The following is a 23,459-nucleotide window of genomic DNA, read 5'->3' on the forward strand; positions in this document are numbered from 1 at the left end:
AAATAAATGAATGAATAAATAACGATGGTTTATTCTGTAGAAAAAATATATACTTAAAATATTAATATTTTAATATTAAATATTTCTCAAATTATGTTTAACAGAGCAAGGAAATGTTCACAGTATGTCTGATAATATTTTTTTCTTCTGGAGAAAGTCTTATTTGTTTTACTTCGACAAGAATAAAAGAAGTTTATAACTTTTTTAAATACCACTTTAAGGTCAAAATTATTTGCCCCTTTAAGCTACATATTTTTTTTTTTCGATAGTCTACAGAACAAACCATCGTTATACAATAACTTGCCTAATTACCCTAACCTGCCTAGTTAACCTAATTAACCTAGTTAAGCCTTTAAATGTCACTTTAAGCTGTATAGAAGTGTCTTGAAAAATATCTAGTAAAATATTATTTACTGTCATCATGACAAAGATAAAATAAATTAGTTATTAGAAATGAGTTATTAAAACTATTATTTTTAGTAATGTGTTGAAAAAATCTGCTCTCCGTTTAACAGAAATTGGGGGGAAAAATAAACAGGGAGGCTGTGTGTGTGTGTGTGTGTGTGTGTGTGTGTGTGTGTGTGTATATATATACACATATACATGAAAACAAAACAGAAAGACAAAAAAGCTAATATATCGGGAGTAAAACCTGAAGATATAGTAGGTACTATCTAAAACAAATACACAGACACTGAAATGATCTGGTTTCATAAATAATTAAATGAGAGCAAATATTATTTCTGTTGCTATGGTAATGAGGCTTATCTAATTGAAAGCATATCTCAACAAGGGATCGATGTTCCTTTCACCAGCGAAAGACAAACATTAACTTTACTCAATACATCACAAAAAAATACTGACATTTTTTAAACATCACATATATAACTTATACAGTTGAATTTCTCAAATGATGTTTAACAGAGCAAGGTATTTTTCCCAGTATTTCCTATAATATTTTTTCCTTCTGGACAAAGTCTTATTTGTTTTTTTTCAGCTAGAATAAAAGCAGGTTTTAAATATTTAAAACCATTTTAATGTCAATATTATTAGGCCCTTTAAGCAATATTTTTCTTCAATTGTCTACAGAATAAATCATTTTTATACAATGACTTGCCTAATTAACCTAGCTAAGCCTTTAAATGTCACTTTAAGCTGAATATTAGTATCTTGAAAAATATCTTGTCAAATATAGTTATTAAAACTCTTATGTTTAGAAATGTGTTAAAAAATTCTGGGGCTAATAATTCAAGAGGACTAAAAATACCTCACAATGAACAGCTCATTTAAAATAATAGCTAACAAATGAATGTTTTCCACTCTTGTTAATCACTTTTACCATAATAAGCAATCTGTGGAGTGCAAAATGCTTATTAACTGTAACTGCACAAATAGCAATTTAACAAGAAGTCTTTCCAATCGGTTTAGTTGAACTGTGGGAAACACTACTTGTCATGTGAAGTCAACTACCCATGTGATGCGTTAGGTGTTACCTTGCTGTCAGCCTCATCTGCGTGCTCGTTTTCATCATCGCTGTCTGTCACTCTCTCCTTACACTTCAGGTCAATGGAGCCCTCTGCAAATGAGTCTTCTGCGGAGGAATCACACGTTAAGCTGTGAGACTTGGGCTTGCGTTTCTCACACTCATGGGACTGAAAAAGCTGAGCAATGAGGAGAGTTTGCCTTTCCAAAACGAGTTAATGGATGGTGGTGCATCAGAGAGAGCACAGAGCTCGTGGGAGACACAGACTCGAGGACTGACTAATAACGAAACTATGAGAACAGTCACGCAAAATGCTTGTAACATCAAAACAAAATGCCTGTAAGATAATCGTTTTCTGATGGTGGCTACGTTCTACATGCAACAGCATTATCTGCAGATCAGGTTTTCACACGATAAAAAATTCACACAATACCCCATAATGACAATGTGGAAACAAGAGTTCTTTACATTGTTGCAAATTTATTCAAAATAAAAAACCTGAAAAATCACATGTACATCAGTATTCACAGCCTTTGTTCAATATCTATGGCAGCAATTACAGCCTCAAGCCTTTTCGAATATGATGCCACAAGCTTGGCACACCTGGAATTTTTGCCCATTCCTCTTTGCAGTACCTTCAAGCTCTATCATGTTGGATGGGAAGTGACGGTGTACAGCCATTTTCAGATCTCAACAGAGATGTTCAATAGGATTTAGGTCTGGGCTCTGGTTTGGCCACTCAAGGACATTCACCGAGTTGTTGTGAAGTCACTCCATTGATATTTTGGCAGTGTGCTTTGGCTCATTGTCCTGCTGGAAGATGAACCGTCGCCTCAGTCTGAGGTCAAGAGCACTCTGAAGCAGGTTTTCATTCAGGATGTCTCTGTACATTGCTGCATTCATCTTTCCCTCTATCCTGACTAGTCTTCCAGTTCCTGCTGCTGAAAAACATCCCCACAGCATGATGCGTCACTGTAGGGATGGTATTAGCCTGGTGATGAGTGGTGCCTGGTTTTCTCCAATCGTAACGTCTGGCATTCACTCCAAAGAGTTAAATTTTAGTCTCATCAGACCAGAGAATTTAGTTTCCTATGGTCTGAGAGTCCTTCAGATGCCTTTTGGCAAATTCCAGGCGGGGAGTGGCTTCAGTCTGGTCACTCTACCATACAGCCTGATTGGTGGATTGCTGCACAGATGGTTGTCCTCCTGTAAGGTTCTTCTCTCTCCATAGAAGAACGCTGGAGCTCAGAGTGACCATCAGGTTATTGATCACCTCCCTGACTAAAGCCCTTCTTTCCCACTCAGCTTAGATGGAAAGCCAGCTCTAGGAAGAGTCCTGGTGGTTCCAAACATCTTCCACTCATGGATGATGGAGGCCACTGTGCTCATTGGAACTTTCAGAGCAGCAGAAATTTTTCTGTAACCTTCCCTAGTCTTGTGCCTCGAGACAATCCTGTCTCAGAGGTCTACAGACAATTCCTTTGTCTTCATGCTTGGTTTGTGCTTTGTCATGCACTGTCAACCCTGGGATCTTATATAGACAGGTGTATGCCTTTTCAAATAATGTCCAATCAACTGAATTTACCACAGGTGAACTCCAATTAGGCCGCTGAAACATCTCTAGAATGATCAGTGGAAACAGAATGTACCTGAGCTCAATTTAGAGCTTCACGGCAAAGGCTGTGAATACTGACGTACATGTGATTTTTCAGCTTTTCTATTTTTTAATAAACTTGCAGCCATTTCAAAAACTCTTTTCTCACATTGTCATTATGGGGTATTGTGTGTAGAATTTTGGGGAAATAAATTAATTTAATCCATTTTGGAATAAGGCTGTAACATAAAAAATGTGGAAAAAGTGATGTGTTATGAATACTTTCCGGATGCTCTTTATATATATAAACATACACTGAGGAAATATAGCTTTCATCTCATTCATTTACAGTACATTTACACTACATTTTATCAATTGTATTAAATATGTATTGTATCATAAAAGTATATAACAAATGCACATAACTTACCTATGACATCATCATCCCCCTCCTCACAGATCACCATGTGCTCTTCATCACTGGTCACATCCTCACTGGGGCGGCGCGGGCGAGTAAGAGGACGGGCCTGAAACAAACTCCCACTGTCCAGCTCTCTCTCCTTCTCCCTCCTCTCCAAAGTGTGCACGGCGCTCTGGGAAAAAGCACGAGGCCGCTGAAGCTGTCCTGCTGGTGATCGTCCGTGACAGTCAGATGGAGGTGAAGTCCAGCTGGGCCCTGCCCCTTTGTGTTCTGCACCCTGAGACGTTGAATGGGGCTCTGGGGAAACAGAGAAAGTTAATAATTCGCCATCAGTTACATTTCACACTACTATATACACTCATAGTTTCACAAGACCAACAAACACCCACTCATGTAAACAAACACCCACACGGACCTGTGCTTTCAGACACGCTGCGCTCGCGAGCATCTTTGGCCCCTGGAGTTCCCCGGCCCTCAGACAGGGACTTCCTTCGGTCCTTGTTACACCATTTCCAATCAGGGTGAGCCCGGAAATGAGCCTCCTTCACCTACAAGAGTGTGAAATTTAATGGTTAATGATAGAGTTATGCGATGAAAACATACACAAATCACCCATTATGCTTTGCCTGTATGTGCAAACAGGATGCTTCGAACATCAGGTCAGCAGCTGATGCATGTAAACAGTCACATTCAGACAGCTTTGAAATGATAGTTTTAAGAATAGTTTACTTTTTATGTCTTTAAACTTATACCGATGTTAATCAGCGCCACCTACTGGACTGATCATTTAAAAATGCGATCTAGTCAATGAAAAACAATCACAGTAAGAGTGCAATACTTGAAATTACTGAGGAAGAATGGAAAATAATTTTTAAAACACAGTGGAAATCAACATCCTCCTCGGTCTGGAAGGAATTTGGTTGGAAAAACATCATTCGTATTTTCGTCACCCCTAAGCAAAAGAGATACTTAAACAAAAAGGTAGTCTGCATGAGATTATCTGGCTCAAATGAAGCTAATTATTCACATATTTTCTGGAAATGTTTAAAAATTCAGGCATTTTGGCAAGAAATTCATAAATGTTTAGAAAATATATTCCATATCCCCATCGATTTTTTTTTCTCAACTTTATACTTAGGCCTTAAAAATCCTATGTTAGAAGAAAAATCTGACAAAAAAACTGCTGAAAATTTTGCTGATAGCCTGTAAAAAAGCTATTACCAAAAAAATGGTTACAGCTTGAAATACCTCAAATTAGTGACTGGTTTGACATAATTTATGAAATCTATAAGATAGAGAGGCTAACAATGAACCGTCGTCTACAGACGGAGGAGTTTAATGAGACATGGAGAAAATAGGTAGATCATATCTTGCCATTAAGATTTAATTAAATTAAATTCAGCTTTATTTGTATAGCGCTTTTACAATGTAGATTGTGTCAAAGCAGCTTCACATAAATGGTCATAGTAACTGGAACAGTGTAGTTCAGTTTTTTTTTTTTTTTTCAGTTTTTTTTTTTCAAGACCAGATTTATTATAGAATGAATGTATAGTTAGAAAGATGTGAATTTTATTTTGTTTATTTTATGTATTATTTCTAGTAATGAGAAAAACATAACAGAAAGAAGAACACTAGCTATTTTAAATATAGTATATTTAAGATCCTAAACGTACTATCCTCATAGTTCCATATGTACATAGTTTAGGTAATAAAAAAAATAAATAAATAAATAAATAAATTAATTAATTAATTAATTAATAAAAAAGACAAAAAGAAAAAGGGGTGACTGGGTGCCACAATATGACAAAAAGTACACAATTGAGAGTTGTAACTGAAAGGCAACAAATTAATTTTATCTGTTTATTTTTGATGATATACAAAACAATTATAAGTGTATTGTTTTCCTTATTTCTCATAATGTCCTTATTTCATTAATGTAACTTCCATTTTTATTAATGGAATTTTTTTGTATTATATCATTTCATTTATTTCTACAATTTTGGGAATCCGATCGTTTTGTGAATACACTGTGGAAAACCCTATCTGTATGTTAATTTGGAAACTACAATAAAAAAAATAAAAAAGAAGAAAAACAATCACAGCAAGTCATTTACCCTCACCGTCAGATGGCATCTTGTGCCATTTAAATAAAGCCTCGTCATCGCTAAAGTCAACAGTTTCTCTTTCTTTCAAATATATAACCAACCCAAACAAATGTACTCCACCAAAATGTCTGACACACACGCGTAGCCTACTGTACTGTCCCACTAACACATTAGTTGAATAAGTGTCACAACGTGAAAATGAAGTGGCATTTTGAAAAGACAGAAAAACACATACCCTGGTAAATACCACACAATACAAACTAACTAAATTAAACAAAACGGCTTCCGATTAGTATCAACATGCAAATCAACCAGAATAGTAATTGGTAATTATTTGGAAATTGCACAGCTTACATACTTGCTAGTTTCATGCCTGTAATATGGTTTGTTCTTTCTAATGCAGCAATGTTTTATGTGTGTGCGTGTGTGTGTGTATTGAAGAGCCGCTGAGCGCAGTATAACAGCTGACAGGTTGGGAACACTGACGCTATACTTCAGCATCTGATCTGATGGCAGACACTAAATAAGGAAAACGTTTTTCTCTCACACTTAAACCGCATCTGACAGAAGTTTAACGGCTTTAACACAAGTCTTTCTTTCTAAATTAAAGTTTTGCATCACAAAAACACTCCATAAGCCACTGAAAACAGTATTGACACCCAGTTGAGAAACGCTGCTCTGGTCGATGACAGTTCTCAATGGTCATAAGCACCCTACTGAAAGGCGCTGGTAACTAATGCACCCTCCATGCAGCAATGAAGAAAAAGGTCTATAGTTGCAGGTAATGTAGTGTGGTTTGGTTAAAAATTATGTTTTAAGCAATGTTCTTTATTTAATATAAATTCAAAATGTTCACTTTATCATCAGTAAATATAATTATTAAATTATAAATAATTCATCATAAATGTACTACATACAGTTGAAGTCAGAATTATTAACTCCCCTCCTGAATTATTAGCCCCAGTTTACTTTTTTCCCTATTTCTTTTTAACGGAGAAAAGATTTTTCAACACATTTTTAATCATGATAGTTTTAATAACTCATCTCTAATAACTGATTTATTTTATTTTTGCCATGATGATAGTTAATAATATTTGACTAGATATTTTTTAGAACACTGTTATACAGCTTAAAGTGATATTTAAAGGCTTAACTAGGTTAATTAGGGTAACTAGGCAGGTTAGGGTAATTAGGCAAGTTATTGTATAACGATGGTTTGTTCTGTAGAATATCAAAAATTATATTTAGCTTAAAGGGGCTAATAATTTTGCCCTTAAATTTTTTTAAACAATTAAAAACTGCTTTTATTCTAGCTGAAATTAAACAAATTAGACTTTCTCCAGAAGAAAAAATATTATCCGACATACTGTGAAAATTTCCTTGATTTGTTAAACATCATTTGAGAAATATTTAAAAAAGAAAAAAAAAAATCAAAGGGGGGCTAATAATTCTGATTTCAATTGTATATTCTATCATTCATATGTTTATGAAGATTCTTTTAAAGGATGCAATTAATACTTTTATTCACAATATGTGCATTAAATTAATAATTATTATTTTTACCATGATGACAGTATATACATTTTTACTATATATTTTTTTACAATACTGGTATTCAACATAAAATGCCATTTAAAGGCTTTACAAGGTTTATTAGGCAAGTCATTGTATAATGATGGTTTGTTCTGTAGACGACTGAAAAAATATATATTGCCTAAGGGGGCTAATAATATTGGCCTTAAAATGTTTTTTTTTAATTTTTTTTTTATAAAAACTGTTTGTATTGTAGCCAAAATAGAACAAATAAGACTTTCTCCAGAAGAAAAAAATATTATAACACCATGAAAACACCATGAAAAAAATCCTTGCTCTTTTAAACATCATCTGGGAAATATTTGAAATTTGTTTGATATATTGTGTTCATATTAAATGTTAAATTATTTTATTATACAATGATATATGCCAAATATATAAGTAAAGAAGTGGCAGTGAGTAAAAGTATTGATGATTTATACTTCAATAAACATATATATATATATTTTTTTTTTTAATCAAAGCATCTTTGAATAATCTACCACTGTTTCCCTGAAAATATTCAAGACTTACACTAGCAACTAGACTGATACACGCTTTTATTTATTTTTGGTTAATTTGTTGAGCATCATGTGACACTTAGGATTGGAGTAGAATTTAACAATTTATAAAATATTAAAATAGAAGGCAAATAAGATGCTACTATTTTATTTACTGTATTTTTGATAAAAAAAACAAAGCCATGATAAGCAAAAGCCTGCAGAAAATGCAAGTGAATATTTGCATCAAGCTATCCACCATCCTGCTTTCTTAGAAACTATCGATCATCCTGCTTTCCAGAAATTTGCATCTACAGAACACACTGTACATTAACCACAGTAAAACTGATATGGGTCTACCACTAATTCAAATGCAAAACCATGTTTCACTTCCACATTGTATATGAAAGGGACATCTGTAAGATTTCGTTTTTAAAGTGCTGACTTATCCATTATCCTAAATGTTTTGAAGAATGCTCAAATTCCAGAAAAATATGCAATTTCTTTAAAAAGCTAAAGTGTGGACTGACATCCTCCATTTCTGCTTGAGGGAAACACCAAAGAGGATTTAATCTTCTTTTTGTTTCATTAGCGTCCGTTTACACCGAACATTTTCTTTTGCGCTGAAAGCTGCGCATCTTTTGAATCATTAACTAACAGCCGCGAGCATTTTGTGCGCTGCTTATAAACCCTGCACACCTTGCGTTTTAACCACCTGCTGCACCTTGCGTTATTGTCGTTGTGCGCTTGCAGTACAAAAAAAGACAACTCTGATCAGAAAAAACGCGCTATGTCAGTAATTCTCCGATCAAATGAAAGCAGAGGCGGGTTTTCCGTTGATGTGACAGCAGTGGCTGTATTGTAAAGACAACTATGGAGACTTTTAAAGATGGAGGAGAGACAAGTAGTTACTGTTTCAAGTTATTAAGAGCTGTATGACTTTACAAATCTTGAATATCCCAATATTATAAAATATTACAATTATTACCAATATATAACAGCAACACTCGTGAACAATCTGCAGCTGATTCAGTTGATAGAACATAAATGGGCTTCTTAGACTGTACAGAGCAATATAACAGAACATTCAAATGTGTTTAGCATAAAAAAAACAGAGGAAAAACCTGAACTGGTGGACTGTAGGGTAATAAAATTGCACTCATCTCTCTAATGAAGACTACAACTCCCACGATTCCACACTCAGTCACAGCATCATCAAAATACACTTTTGTTTGTCATGAATATGCACCCTCTAGTGGTGAAAATGACATACTGTGCCTTTAATTACTGTGCTCTAATTTTTTTTTATTCTATGTTTGATGTAATCTTAACAGAAAAAAATAAAGAGAGGGTGGAACACAAAATAGCTCCTCCCCCTTCAAAAAACAGCCAATAGCCTTTCGTTTTTATCACAGCTCTGCCAGTAAGAGTGGTCTTGCTCAAGCGCATCAAATGAAAGGCAAATGAGAAGCGTCTTGAAGAAGACGAGCCATGTCAGATACTAGAGAGCATTTGATTGGACAATATTTTTGATGGGAAACTAAAGTATGAGCAAGCTTTGTATGTTTATATCAGTTTTATATCTTATAAACACGAATGATATCACTGTTTTGGAGCACATTAGCTAATAGATTTATTTAATTTCACCTTTAAATAAATGAATGAATAAATGAATAAAATAAATAAATAAATAAATAAATAAATAAACAAATACATACATACATACAAACATACATACATACATACATACATACATACATACATACATACATACATACATACATACATACATACATACATGCATGCATACATTCATGCATGCATACATTCATGCATGCAAGCATGCATGCATAAATGAATGAATGAATGAATGAATGAATGAATGAATGAATGAATGAATGAATGAATGAATGAATGAATGAATGTGATGGTCTCATGCAATATTAGGATTGTCTGACCTGGAAGGCAAGGTCGTGATACTTCTGCTTTTCTTTGGGTCCCAGTGCGTACCACCACTCGCCCAGTATTTTACTGACAGTGCGGTTGTCCTGGTTGGGGTGTCGTTGGTGAACCAATGCACGATGCCGCTTACTGAAGATCATGAATGCGTTCATTGGACGCCTGATGTGGTCCTTTTCCCTCTTTGTGCACGTTAGAGAGAAACAGAGAAAGAAGAAATTATACAGTTGTGTAGAACTTTATATAGATGGTAATAAGGGAAATGTTTGTAGCTTGAACACATTGACAAGTTTCCAGGGTATTTTTTCAGTCAACTAAAAAGAGGTTGGGGGAACTTTGCGTTACTACTCAATAGAAAACCAACGTCCTGTTTTATAGTATGTCACTACTGTAGACATTTAGAATAAAACCACAGGATGGAAATGCTAACATAAAACTCACAGTTACCTTCTTGTCACCATCTTTTGGGAGCGCACTGAGAGATTGCGTGCGCCTTTTCACTGGGTTGAGGGATGGAGAAGAGTCTGGAACTACACCTGGTAAAAAACTGAAAAGCAATTAAAAACATTTATTAATAAAAAAGTAGAATTCCATCAAAAAACAGTAACCAAACAGTGAGGCGTTTCTTAAACAACAACATAACTCGCAGCTGAACTATCATAGTATGATGCATCGTTAAGGAAAAGAACGATACAGTGATAAGTGTTTCCCAAAACCGTAGCTGCTTTGTCGCAGATCCATCATTTGAACCACGTCAGTTATATATTTTTCTATAGTCTACAGAACAAACCATCATTATAAAATAACTTGACCCTAGTTAACCTAGTTAAGCCTTTAAATGTCACTTTAAGCTGAATTCTAGTGTCTTAAAAATATCTAGTAAAATTGTACGTACTGCCATAATAGCAAAGATCAAATAAATCAGTTATTAGAAATGAGTTATTAAAACTATTATGTTTAGAAATCTGTTGAAAAAAAAAACTTCTCTTCATTAAACAGGAATTAAGGAAAAGAATAATCAGGGGGCTAATAATTCTGACTTCAACTGTATATTACATATACTACTATTGTGATCAGTTCTGTTTGTGAGCAAAAAAGATTAAGATATTGTCATCTAAATGTTTTGTTTTTTTCATGCCTTCCTCACCCATCCCTCCATGACCCCCTGCTCAATAAGTGAGATGCAAGCAGATATTTACAGGTCGTCAGCGTCACTCTCAGTCTCGCTGTCGCCTCCTTCTCTCTCCACGGGTGGGTCTTCAGCTGAAGGAGGGGGGCAAGACGGGGAGCCTCTCTCTGGTGTTGGATGGTCAGTCAGCCCCTCAGACACAAGGGCTACTCCACAACGAGGCTCTGCAAGTTCATTCGGTTCCAAAACATCAGCTCAAGTATTCTAAATGCCATTTTGTGTCATTAAAGAATATGTTGCAGTTTAAAATGCTAATTTCATTTTTTTTTTTTTTTCATTGATTGTTACCTTTGCTCTGATTTACAAGTGTTTGGCCATCTGCAGGCTGCGTGGACATTTTAGTTTGGCTGGTTTCCAGAAAAGGAACCAATGAATGCCATGCAAACACTGGCACAGAGCGGGGCTCCACATTGGTCCAAACTAAATGCAGAAACAGACAAAAACTTTCACATTTACGCATGACGGATTTAAGAAAACTTGCAGTGCTTTAAAAAAAAATTTAGACTAAAGTGTTAGTCTAAAATGTTAGACTAAAGCTGAATGAACCCATTCATATGTCTGTGTATCAGTGACTAGCGTAACATGTCAGTGAACTGTGCATCTCAGATTAAATACTCATGAGAATCAGGGCGGCCTAATCACTCTCTAGCTGTGCATGTCTGGGCAAGTTCCTGTGTATCATTTCAGACATGCTGCAACTGTCTAAAGAGGCACTGACCCGAAAGCACAGTGCATTCTTCACTACACACACCCAAACACACCTGCTGCTGACCAGCATACCAAAGTCACACTGAGCCCCCCTTATTTTGACACTTTGCCAGACTGAAAGGAATAGAAAGTGATTGTTGGTGTACTTCAACATGCAGAGCAGCATATTCCTGCCAGCACAAACTAATCTAGCAGTTTTTGAATCCTTCTTAATATATAGAAATTGCCTATATAAAGAAATACATCAAATAAATGTATCTTTGGCACTGGAAGAATTTGACTTTTAGATTTTAGTTACTAAAAAAAGCACACAGACTTCAGGAAATCTGAGCAAAGTGTGATAACCTCCTGTGAGAATCACACATGGGAATCATTTTCATTAGAAAAAAAGATAGATTCTCTGATTAAATCTGGTTCTCTGATTAAATCAAGTGTTTAAAAAAAGAAAAAATCATTTGAATTATAAAAGCAATTAATCAGTTTTACGCATACTTGCTAGAAAAGGACTTTTTTTGGTCATTCTTCTTTCTATTTTACGCAAAACAATACAGTGTATAATTAATAAAAACTAAGCATTTGTAAATTTAAATATATTTCCACTCTAGAACTCTGGCAATAAGTAATTTACAAACATTAACATCTCTTTTTTTTGTATTTATCTTTTAGGGATCTTACCAGTGCCAGGCCTTCCCATGATGATGTCTTTGCGAGGAGCAGGGTGAGGGGACTCAGCTGGAAGGATGAGGGGTAACAGGGCTGTGGGTGAAGGATGGCAAGCCACAGGCTGAGGGAGAGCGCTGCCTGCATCCGACTTCCTCTCTTGATCTTTACCTCCTGAGCCAGATATTGCGAGTGCGGGTCCAGTGGTTGCATTAGAAGTGGACACATTCAAAGCGGTAGAATTTGAATGGGTGGGATATCCAGGAGCCACAGGTGCCAAGGACTGAGAGGAGGTCACCAGAACTAAGGTTGGAGCTGGATTTCGGAGAAGAACAGCTCCGTTGGTGGTAGCACCATTAATGGGGACAGGGGCCTGAAGTCCCACAGCATGGTGAGGGGTCTGGCTGTGCTCCCTAGAGCAGGAACTTGCTCGACGACTCAGGGGACTATCGCTGAATTTTGCCAATGGCACATCTGGGTTACGAACAATGACAGGCGAATCTCGTAGGGGAACAATACGACGCGAGCTGGGATCCTGTGGCAGAGGTGAGGGTGGTGTGGGAGAAACCAGCATAGGTGGTGGAGTAGAGGCAGCAGAGGACGAGGGGCGACTTGTGACACTCCTCTGTCTAGGGAATGAAAGAGAAGAGGGGGTAGTAGGCTGGCTTTGTGGGGACAGAACCCTGAATGCTGCAGCATTAATGCTGAGGCTAGGGTCATTGAGTTGGGGATCAGATTTCACATAGTCTGATGCACTGGGCATTGATGGTGGTGGGGCATCCAACTTGCGTTTACTGGGGCTCATGGGTACAGTAAAGGTAAGGTTGGTCGAAAAAGTGGGCACAATGCCGGAGAGGTGACGTTCACGGTCTGTGGTGGGGGTCCCTGGGATCTTTGTGCCACTGAGGTGGCGAGGGCGGCGGGGTGTCAGAGGCGAAGGTGCTGTGATGGGGCTAAAATTAGCTGGGCGGAAGCCAAATAGCGTGGGTGAGGGGGAAGGTGCAGGGGAGAATGGTGACTGATTGGATACAGGTGAGAAAGAGGGTGTGCATGAGCGTGAGCTGCCAAGTGAGACCAGCATATTTGCAGCCTCACACTCATCAAAGTCAAAGCGAGATAGATCACGTGGCAGTTCTTGCGGCATAAGAGAGGTCATCACCAAACGTGGTCGAGAGTCCCCACCACGACTGCTTGCTTCACTGCTGTCTCGGGAGTTGTCATCCCAGTCGTACTCGCTGCTGGTGCGTCCACCTAAACGGAGGTCAGGTGTGAGAGTGCCTGTACTACTGGCCCCACTCCTGTCTCGGCCCACCCCGCCTCCAGCTTCCATCTCCTTGGTACGCATGGAAAGATGCCGTGAACAGTATCCACGCCTCTGTGACTCCTTTGAACAGCCTTCACGTGAGCACAATCTGCGCCACTGTTTGCCATTGAACTTCTTGCGGATACCTGTAGGGGTGCACACCACATCGCCCTTCTTGTACTTCTGTTGAGCAGCTGTGAGGGGTGTGCGAGAACGTGACGAAGAGGATGAGGATCCAGATCCACCCCCTGACACTCCATGTGAGCTGGAGCTGGGGGTTTTGTCAAGGGAGCTTCGAGATGAGCTTGGGGGCAAAGGAGGAAGCTGGGGTGTGGAGATGACTGCAGCACCTGTGGCTGAATCCAGGCCCAGAAGCATATGGGGATGATTTGGATGAGGAGCAAGGGGTAGGTGGGGTGCAATTGGGGGCCCTCTCAGCAGGGGATGGCTGAGGTAGTTTGGTTTAGAAAGAATGGGTCGATTCTGAGAAGGAACCCCTTGAGCTTTGCCATCCATGGCTGCAGTGATGCTGCCATCCCTTAGCTGACTGAGACGACTGACCTCAATGTCATCTCGGTCTCGTTCCCTTTCTCTCTCTAAGTGCCTATGCAAATCTCTTTCCTGATTCTTCTCTCTGTGATGTTCCCAGTCTCTGTTTGGGACTACACTGAGTACAGACGTGATGGCAGTGTTAATGGCAGAAGACGAAGTATGTGGTGAGGTGTAAGGAACTATCACAGGATGTAACAAACTCGGCACTTTATACCCTGGCCTGGTCAGCCGAACAACTTCCTGCTCAACTTCCATGTCATCTCTTTCCTCCCACTCTCGTTCTCTAACCCTCCTACCATCACCCTCTGGCTCTGCTGCCTGGGGTGGTTCTAGGTCCCAAGGAGGAACTAGGAGGCGAAGGTTTTGTCGTGAGACCCAAATGGCTTGAGCACTTATGGCCCTTCCATCGTCCTCTTCACTTCTAATTTCCTTTCTCTCATCAGATACATCCTCCCGTAGCTGGACGCGATATTGACAAGACACAGCTGGATGTTGGTCTACTTGAGTAACTACACCTTCTCTGTACCACTGACGTGTTCCCTCACTCCCCTCATCGTCCCCTTTAAAGGGGATGCAAACACGGGTGCCTATTGCCACTGGGGCCACACCAGGAGGTGACGCATCTAGAATAAGATCAACAGAATCAGAAGCCACTCGAAAAGGGTACTTGCAAATGGTCTTTTCTCCGTTCAGCTGCACCTCCAAACTCCCATGCTCCTCGCTAACTCTCCGTACGACACCAGTGCGAAACACTCCTGATACATCCCGGCCACGATCATGAGGCCAGCCTTCTCCTAATCTAGGACCCTGTCGGGCCAAAACTCTCTGATTCTTAAGACCTTTGGCCAGGACTCCAGCTAACCCAGATGACAGGCTCTCCTGTGTGGGTATTGAAGTGCTATGTGCTTGTGGCTTTTGGGAGTTAGCGCTAGAATCATGTCCAGAAGTTGTCACTTCTATGTCAGCCGAGTGTTCGCTGGCCGTATCTGTGGAGGAGCAACGCTGTGGGCTGGATACACTTGTCCTGTCCCTTTCACCACAATCACTAGCAGTTCTTCCCGTGGGCCCTGTTATGTTATTGTGTGCATACATTGCAATGTTGCCTTCAGCTTGCTGGCTTTGACCGTCTGGGTCTGTATGTGCAGCAGAGGCAGCTGGGACCTGGCTAGTACCAGTACCATTGTGAGAGCTGCTGCTGCTCTGTGGGGGTGTGCTGGGAGTGCTAGCGTTGCCATGGTTTCCGGCACAGTGCTCGAAGGTGTACTTCTTCTTGGGCACACGGGCCTTAAAAGTGGCCGTCTTACGACTAGACGAAGGGTTAGGGCTATTGCTGGCACTGGTCGTGCTACTGTTGCTGTCACTTTGTGTTCCGCCAGACTTAAAGCTCCCAGGGTGTTCCTCCGTCTTCCCCAAATCCACCGCTATACTGAGGACCCCATCACTGTGTATCCCTTCCTTTTCCGGAGAATTGCTGCTTCTCAGTGGCCCTTCCTGTGACGAGTCAGAATTTGAGGAGATATGTCTCTTAGGAGAGGTAGGTGAAATCTGGGTTTTTTCCTCTGTTTCTCTTTTCTCTTCCTGTGGACTACTATCCACTATCCTCTTCTTCACTCCCTTGGCACGAGTAGAGGGAGGAGACCGCCTTTCTTGCTTTTTAATGGGCTTCATCTTTTCTTACTCTAAGAGAATCTCTAATCCTCCTGATTTCCTGTGAGTCCAAGCCTATCAATATCTTCCACTCTGTTTCTCTCTTGCATCCCGCCCCTTCTCTGTCGTTTTCTTCTGTTCTTGCTCAAGCCTCTTCCTGTTTGTGCTGTCCTTTCCTTCTTAAATTAGACCCTGCAACGAAACACAGAACATGAGATGGATCAGTCACTTACACATCACTGAATCCCTTTATAGAGAATACAACGCATTTGTAGTTGTAGTTGTTTACATTTGTAGTACTTAACCTCATCAAAAGACCTTCATAAGTGTGATATACCATAGCATTACAAAGTAGATATTAACCCAAACTAAATACTAAGCACTTTGACTAAGACAGAACACAAAGAAAAATGCTTGCCCAGACAAGTCTCACACACATTGGTTTTTTGGCTGGATTGGAAGAGGCGGGGGAATTCCTTGTTCAGTGGTATTTCTGTGACTCTAAGGCTCTCTCTCACTCGCTCTTTCAAATGACCTTTTTGCATTCATTTCAGAGGCAATCCACCCCTACAGTCCTCACTTCCTGTCAAAGCACTACAACATTCAATGTACACTACAATCTTTACACATTACTACTATACACAGTCTTTCCTCCTGCCAGACCCTTCACCTTACAATGTTATTAGTGTTTTAAACACAATCAAGATATGTTATCAACATCACTCTTTGCATAAGCATATTTAGATACTTACTTATATGTAGGCATGTGACATATTACAAATAATCCAGTGTAGTCAAATGTTAATTAAAGCTTTGAATATCTCAAAAACTGCATTCAGAGTTTATGACCGGTAAATATGACTGACTGGTTTTCATTTTATTACGGAGGTGTATATTATGGTTGAAGGTCAGGACATGAATGACCTCTTTTGATGCACGCTTGAATTAAAGAAGATAGGTCCGCGGTGCAAAACTGTCCCATTCTTGTGAGCAGAAACCACAGTAACCGCACTGCCATTTGCACTGTAAGACAAGTTTGCAGGCAATAAGCAAATGTATGATATGAAGTATATTACCTTCAGCAAGAAAATTACATCATAAAACACTTTACTAAGACCTGTTATGAAATTTATAGCCTGGTCATGTTGATGAGTATAGGTTTGAAAAATTTAACCCTTTTAATCCATATAAGATAACACATAACGTAAAAAAATAGGTTATACTAAAAGGTGAGCTCGGTTTTTGGCCAAATTATACACCGGTTAGAGTATTACACTGACTTCACTCAATATCTCTTTTTATTTTTTGCCCTCATTTTGTTTGGATTGTTGAATAGCATGTTTGTCCATATCATTGCTACTATTATGTTTATATCAGGGTTTAAAATTCGACCATTTTGGCTGCATATGCGCCTGAAATGTTATCTATGTGACCTCAAAATATATTTGGGAGCATTTGTGCGAGTGCATAAAATTGTTTTGTGCGACCAGTTTTTACTACAAAATGTTCACCACATGCGCAGATTTAGGAGACATTTATGCAGAATGCATCTTTGCACTTGAAACGCAGTGCTCAGGAATGGTTTAAAACAGATGTCAACTTGCTGCAGTAAACAAAGCCTGTAATGCTTGCCCCAACTTTGCGCTCTTATTTTTGGCCCACTGCTCTAGAACTGAACTTGAATGGATAGGTTAATATCAGCTGTCAATCACTCAGTCAATGCTTTCTGGCTTGGGATGAGGAAGAGCTCAACTGCAAAAATGCAAATCGCTGAAGATGAGAATGAAAATAACACTGACAGATTTCGTTTTAGAAACCATCTAAAGTTACAAACAATGACACATTTTAGTATTGATCATGAGGTGAAAGTTAATCCACCATCTACACTTTTCGAAGAATGGATAAAAGACTTCAAGTTAGCAAAAAAAATTCTGTGGGATGGAACTTTAAGCAATTTTAACTGTTTGCCACATCTAGCATGAGAGGTTCTGTTTAATCCTTCATATAACGCCAGATGCTGTCCGCCGTGCAAGTGGCAGCTATATGTAAAATTTAACACCACATACACCATCGCAAACTGGCTTGCACTAAGTAAACTAATATCGCTACCCATGAAAAGGCCAGTATTGCTATTAACATGACGTATGCATAAAATAAGGTACAGTATATGTCAAAAGCATCAGTGCAATATCAGACAGCACCAGTGAGAACAGCACAGTTATATCGTTAACAGATTCATCCATGTCAAGCAGTGCGTGCAGGGCCGGTGAGCTATCCGTGTATCATTTGGTCACTCGGTTATGATATGAAAATGTATTTTCTTGTGATAATGGGATTTCGTTGAGACATATTTTCCTCACGCACGCATATTTTTTTGCTTGTTAGTTTGACTAGTGTTGATTTCAAATGCAATAAATCTGTTTACATAAAACTTGTAGTAACGGTGCTTATAATTGGTGTGTGTGACTAAATTTTGGCCGATGCGCCTAATTTTTTTAAATTAGGAGCACCGGTGCTACCAAGCAAAAAGGTTCATTTCGAACCCTGTTATAAGCTTGGACGATATACAAGTGGCGAACCAGTGATCTCCTTGCTGTGAGGCGACTATATGGTATGGGATGTGATACGTTTAAAAATATGTATATAACCAACGTATGTTTCATATTAGTTCATGGGGAAAAAAGCATCACTACAACTTCTGTAAGTGAACAGCCATGCTGCGTAAAACAATTCAGACATTTTAACAGTGGAAACAAACAAAAATGTAATTAAATACATATCACCAAGACTTTGCACTACTGATGTAGTTTTATCTAAAAGCATCAAATTCAATCAAAGAAGCAAAACACTTGAAACAAAGTGGAGTTACATTGCGGCCTTATTGCTTTTTAGTATAGCTTGCTTGGTCATCATAGTATTTCAACATCGATACTAAAATCAACGCAGATTTTTAAATAAGAAAACCAGCATGTCCACTGTGCTTAGTTTCAGAGATGTGCTGAAGAGTCTTTCAGAGGACGTCCTAATGGCAGGCACAAAAATGTACTTTTGTATTATATAATAATTGATATATTTTTATTTAATTATTAAATGTAATTAATTTTATGCAAATCATTGCCTAATACATATTTGTTGCAATCTAAAGATGTTAGTAGTAGAGCTGCACAATATATCGAACTATACTACAAACAACTACTAGCAGCTCTACACAAACATCTTTAGATTACAATTAATATGTATCAGGAAACGGGAAAATATAGTACAAAATTAATATTCTTATTCAGTTCTCAGCGAATATGGGTAATATATTATGGTGCATTTGAACAAATCAGATTCATTAAACAGATATATTTATTAAATCATATTTTAATCACAGAACATCTTTAGAAATGGAAAGATAATACATTTAAATTCATCGAAAATATTGCAAAAAACTACAGCTTTTAAACTAAATTTTAAATATATTTTTGTTTTTCTTGATTTTTGTTATTTTTGAAATTTTTATTTAATATTTCTCCCTAACTTATTAATTTGTGCTACTAATTATTTAACCATTATTGTAAGTTATTTTGTTGGCTTAGCTCCAGATTTGGCTCCAGCACTGACTAAACTAATGTATATGCACAAATATAATAACGTAAAGCATCCTACCAAAAATATTAATTTAAAGAAGAGATTTTGGGGGGGTGTACTCATATTTGCTGAGCAGCATTGTATCCGCTGAGTTCCATATATTGTGCAGCAGTACTACTAACATCTTTACATTATGACATATAATACATTTAAGTTTGTTAGTGCACATTGCTAGTTTGTGGTGAACGATTCATATGTGAAAGTCAATCTGAAAAATAGAAATGCACCACCGCCCTGAAATGACAGACTGATGTCATCAGATTGACACCTCAGAGTGGGCTTGAGCAATCACGTCCCTCCGACTGTTAGCTTTAAAATAAACAAAGTGTCTACTTTACTACATCCAATCAGGTCACAGTAAAAAAGCAAACCACACCCTCTATTTTTCTCATTTAGTATAAAGTTTTTCTCAGAAATGCAAAACAACATACCTACGACTTTCAAGTCACGCAGAATTTAACATTTACAATCAAATGAGGTGTTGCAAAAATAATTACCGCCTACAACTAAATCTAATGTTTTGTATGGCCTCCTTGACTCCTCATTCACCTTCTACAGTGGAATGAACTGCCAATTTTCTTTCTTAATGTTTTACATTTGTTTCTTCACTAAAGAGTAATCATTTAAAATAATTCTGATGATTCCAATATAACGTGAAAAAAAAAAACAAGAACAACACAGATCTATAGCAGGGGTGCCTAAATTTTTCTTGTGAAGGGCCAAAATTCAAACTTGCTTGAGGCTAGTGGGCTGAAGGTACATATAGTTGCCATGGGTCATTTCCCAATTTATTTAATATTATTTAAAAATGACTAGAAAACATTGCTTCATAATAACTAATAAAAACAAAACGATCTCATTTATAACAGAAATACACTAGTTTTTGCCTCGATTTAATCACCAATGTCTTCCGCATAGTCCTCTATCTGTCGAGTGACAGTATTTACACTTTTAAAAATCAGATTCATTTGCAACATTTAATTAAAACATTTAATTTTAGTTTGCTTTTTTGCAGCTCAGCAATAAAACAAACAAAATAAAGCTGCAAGCAGCGATGAAAGGGCCTTGTACTAACAAAAAATGTTACATCAAATTAGAAATGATGACTTCTTTTAAAGTCATTTGACCCACTCATTCTCACTCTTCTCTCAGAAGGGATGGTGGGCCAAATCAAAGGTGACAGTGGGCCAGCTTTGGCCTGCAGGCCCTACTTTGGGCATCTCTGATCTATAAGACCCCTTATACAAAGGTTATATGGGTTTTTTTCTGAGAAATCTGAGAGTGTACTCATTTATACACATTTATATTTTAAATGTTTATAAAACAGACATTTAAATTTTGTTTTGTGGTATCATTAGCAGTAGTAACCATCAACAGTAGCCATATGATGTCAACATGGTGACACCCATAATGCAACTTTAATGATTTTAAAATGCATGGTGCTACCAATAGCAAGGTTGGAGATGAATACTTGATTGCTGTCACATTTAAACTCAATGCACATGAATACATAAATCAATGAAAAGTAAATATTTTCAAGTAAAATGTAAAAATTGCAGAACAGCAATACGTTCATTTGCAATGCACCAAATGACCCACCAAAATACCAACTCAATCTTATAATGACTTGCTAACTGCACAGTAATAAATGTTCCTATGCAACAGGACTCCAAATGAACACAAATGCCCTGAAACAAAGTAAAAGCCCTGTTTCTCATCAACAATGCCACCGCTGTCATCGACTTGCGAAAGTTTTGCTGAGTAGTACAGCGCCGTATCTGTGTCAAGCGCTTTTATTGGTTGTAGTGCCCTACTCTACGCTTACAACCACCTACGACACAGTGGAGTGGCGTAGGCCTCCTCCATAACACAAGGCCGCAGAGCAGTTTCCCGTCTCCCTCAGGCTTCTGAATCGAGGGCGACCGTGCCCATATTATTAAATATGGGAGAAAATACAAAAACTATCTTTCTCAAACATATAGAGAAAGGCTGGAGGATTAAAGCATCCGATTTACACTTACTGAATGCAACTAAAATATATTTAGACGAAACAGTCAAGTTTAAATAACAAAACAATCGCCTTGTCTTTACATAAAAACAGCGGATTTAAGCAATGACAGTCACTGGATGCTAAAAGAATAGACAAAAGCAGTTTGTTGAAGCTGTAGCTGTTGTGTCACACAAACATTTTCAGGAAAAAAAAAGTTTTTAGGCTGACTGTGCACCTCCACCCCTCCCTTTCAATGTGTGTGTGTGTGTGTGTATGTTAAAATGCTTACTCCGCCATTTTATACAATCCACTAAAGAAAAAATAAACAAGTGACAGCGAAGCACTGTGTATGGATCCGCGACGTAAAGGCAAAACACAGCATTAAACATATAGGCAGATCACTGCAGTGCTGCAGATGAAAGGTTTCAACTCACCCCGTGGATATTTACATTGCCGTCGAAATGGTGTCGATGCACAAACAGAGCCTATAAAACCGCGGAATCCCCGAGAAAGGTTTTGCAAAGAGTGTTTTTCTTCCGCAAACGAGAAAAAGTCCAGCCGTTGAGGTTCCAGGGTACTCTACAGTCGCAAAATGGTGAATGAAGCACTAAGCCTTGACAACCAGCGCCGAGAGCCAATCAGCGTCCACAAAACTGTACAGTAGCCTGTAGCGGCGACGAGGGCGGAGCCATCTGTCAAAGTCCGCTTGATTGACAGGTCGTTCGGGCCAATCGCGTTATGGGAAAACAAGAAACAGCTGGTTGATCCTGAAACGGCAGCAGCAAATGGGAGTTAAAGGGAGGGGCAGCCGAAGGGAGTAGGTGGGCGATACAGAGAAAATTATCAAAATTTAAAATTAGCATTTAATGCATCACTGCACAAACCAGTATACATAAGAAAATCCCATTTAAAAAGTATACAAGTATATATATATATATATATGTGTGTGTGTGTGTGTGCGTGTGTGTGTGTGTGTGTGTGTGTGTATAAGTTAATTTATATAGATTTTAAATATAAGTAGTATAAGTATTATATATATATATATATATATATATATATATATATATATATATATATATATATATATATATACATATATACATACACATACACATATATATATGTTCCATTCATTAATTTATTTTCTTGTCGGCTTAGTCCCTTTATTAATCAGGGGTCACCACAGCGGAATGAACTGCCAACTTATCCAGCATGTGTTTTACGCAGTGGATGCCCTTCCAGCTGCAACCCATCACTGGGAATCATCCATACACTCTCATTCACACACATACAGTACGGCAAATTTATTCAATTCACTGTTAGAGCATGTCTATGTACTGTGGGGTAAACCGGAGCACACGGAGGAAACCCACGCGAACACAGGGAGAACATGCAAACTCCACACAGAAATGCCAACTGACCCAGCCGAGGCGTGAACCAGCAACCTTCTTGCTATGAGGCAACATCACAACCCACTGCACCACCGTGATGTCATATATATGTCATATATATATATATATATATATATTATATAAATAATAATTTTTATTATTTTTTATATAATATATTGATTAAATAATTAAGTTTAATAATACACTAATCATACATCAGTATAATATATATTTATAACTATATAAACTAATAACAAAAATTAAATAAAAAAAATTCCCATAAAATGTAGACTTAAGACTTTAATATTAGACTTGAATATTAGTTTCCATATTGTTTATTATTAATATAATAGTCAGTTCTGATGGAAACCCCCTGGTAACTTTGCTTTTGAAATGGGATTTTCCAACAGGGATGAAGTTTAGGTAAATAATGAAGAGTAAAAAAGTTCGTTTCTTTGTCAGAACATATTTCATTCAACAAAAAAGAAACCTAAAAAGAAAACCAACCACAAAAACTCCTGGTTCATTCTACACTTTATATACCTCGACGAATCCAGCCAATCACAGGGCAGCTTATGACGTCAGCGGCAACCTTGAGCCCGCCTTCCTCAAGGCAGCGTCATCAAGTCGACCCGTGATTGGCCAAACCGCAGGGGTCTCCAGACCAATGGCCAAGCCCTGTGATGAGCTCATTATGCCTGTTGCCATCACTGCAGCCAAACAGGAAGGGTTTCTGACTAAATTACTCTAAA

At 38.1% G+C, this 23,459-nt stretch overlaps 1 protein-coding gene across 2 annotated transcripts in view; it reads right to left on the reverse strand.

Moving 5' to 3' along the window:
* Window positions 1-21,899, reverse strand: part of cica (capicua transcriptional repressor a) — a 48,969-nt gene extending 27,070 nt beyond the window's left edge. For both annotated transcript variants that reach the window (XM_009294004.4, XM_003200533.6), the window contains exons 1-9: window positions 21,751-21,899; window positions 12,207-15,885; window positions 11,112-11,243; window positions 10,834-10,987; window positions 10,082-10,181; window positions 9,634-9,816; window positions 3,914-4,046; window positions 3,508-3,795; window positions 1,494-1,591 (exon numbers count right to left, since the gene is read on the reverse strand). In XM_009294004.4, coding sequence (XP_009292279.1) covers window positions 1,494-1,591; window positions 3,508-3,795; window positions 3,914-4,046; window positions 9,634-9,816; window positions 10,082-10,181; window positions 10,834-10,987; window positions 11,112-11,243; window positions 12,207-15,714 — 4,596 coding nt within the window. In that variant the 5' untranslated portion in view covers window positions 15,715-15,885; window positions 21,751-21,899. The remainder of the gene's footprint in view (window positions 1-1,493; window positions 1,592-3,507; window positions 3,796-3,913; window positions 4,047-9,633; window positions 9,817-10,081; window positions 10,182-10,833; window positions 10,988-11,111; window positions 11,244-12,206; window positions 15,886-21,750) is intronic.
* Window positions 21,900-23,459: the final 1,560 nt, after the last annotated feature.

Source organism: Danio rerio, chromosome 19 (assembly GCF_049306965.1).
Source record: "Danio rerio strain Tuebingen ecotype United States chromosome 19, GRCz12tu, whole genome shotgun sequence".
In the NCBI taxonomy this organism is placed as follows: domain Eukaryota; kingdom Metazoa; phylum Chordata; class Actinopteri; order Cypriniformes; family Danionidae; genus Danio; species Danio rerio.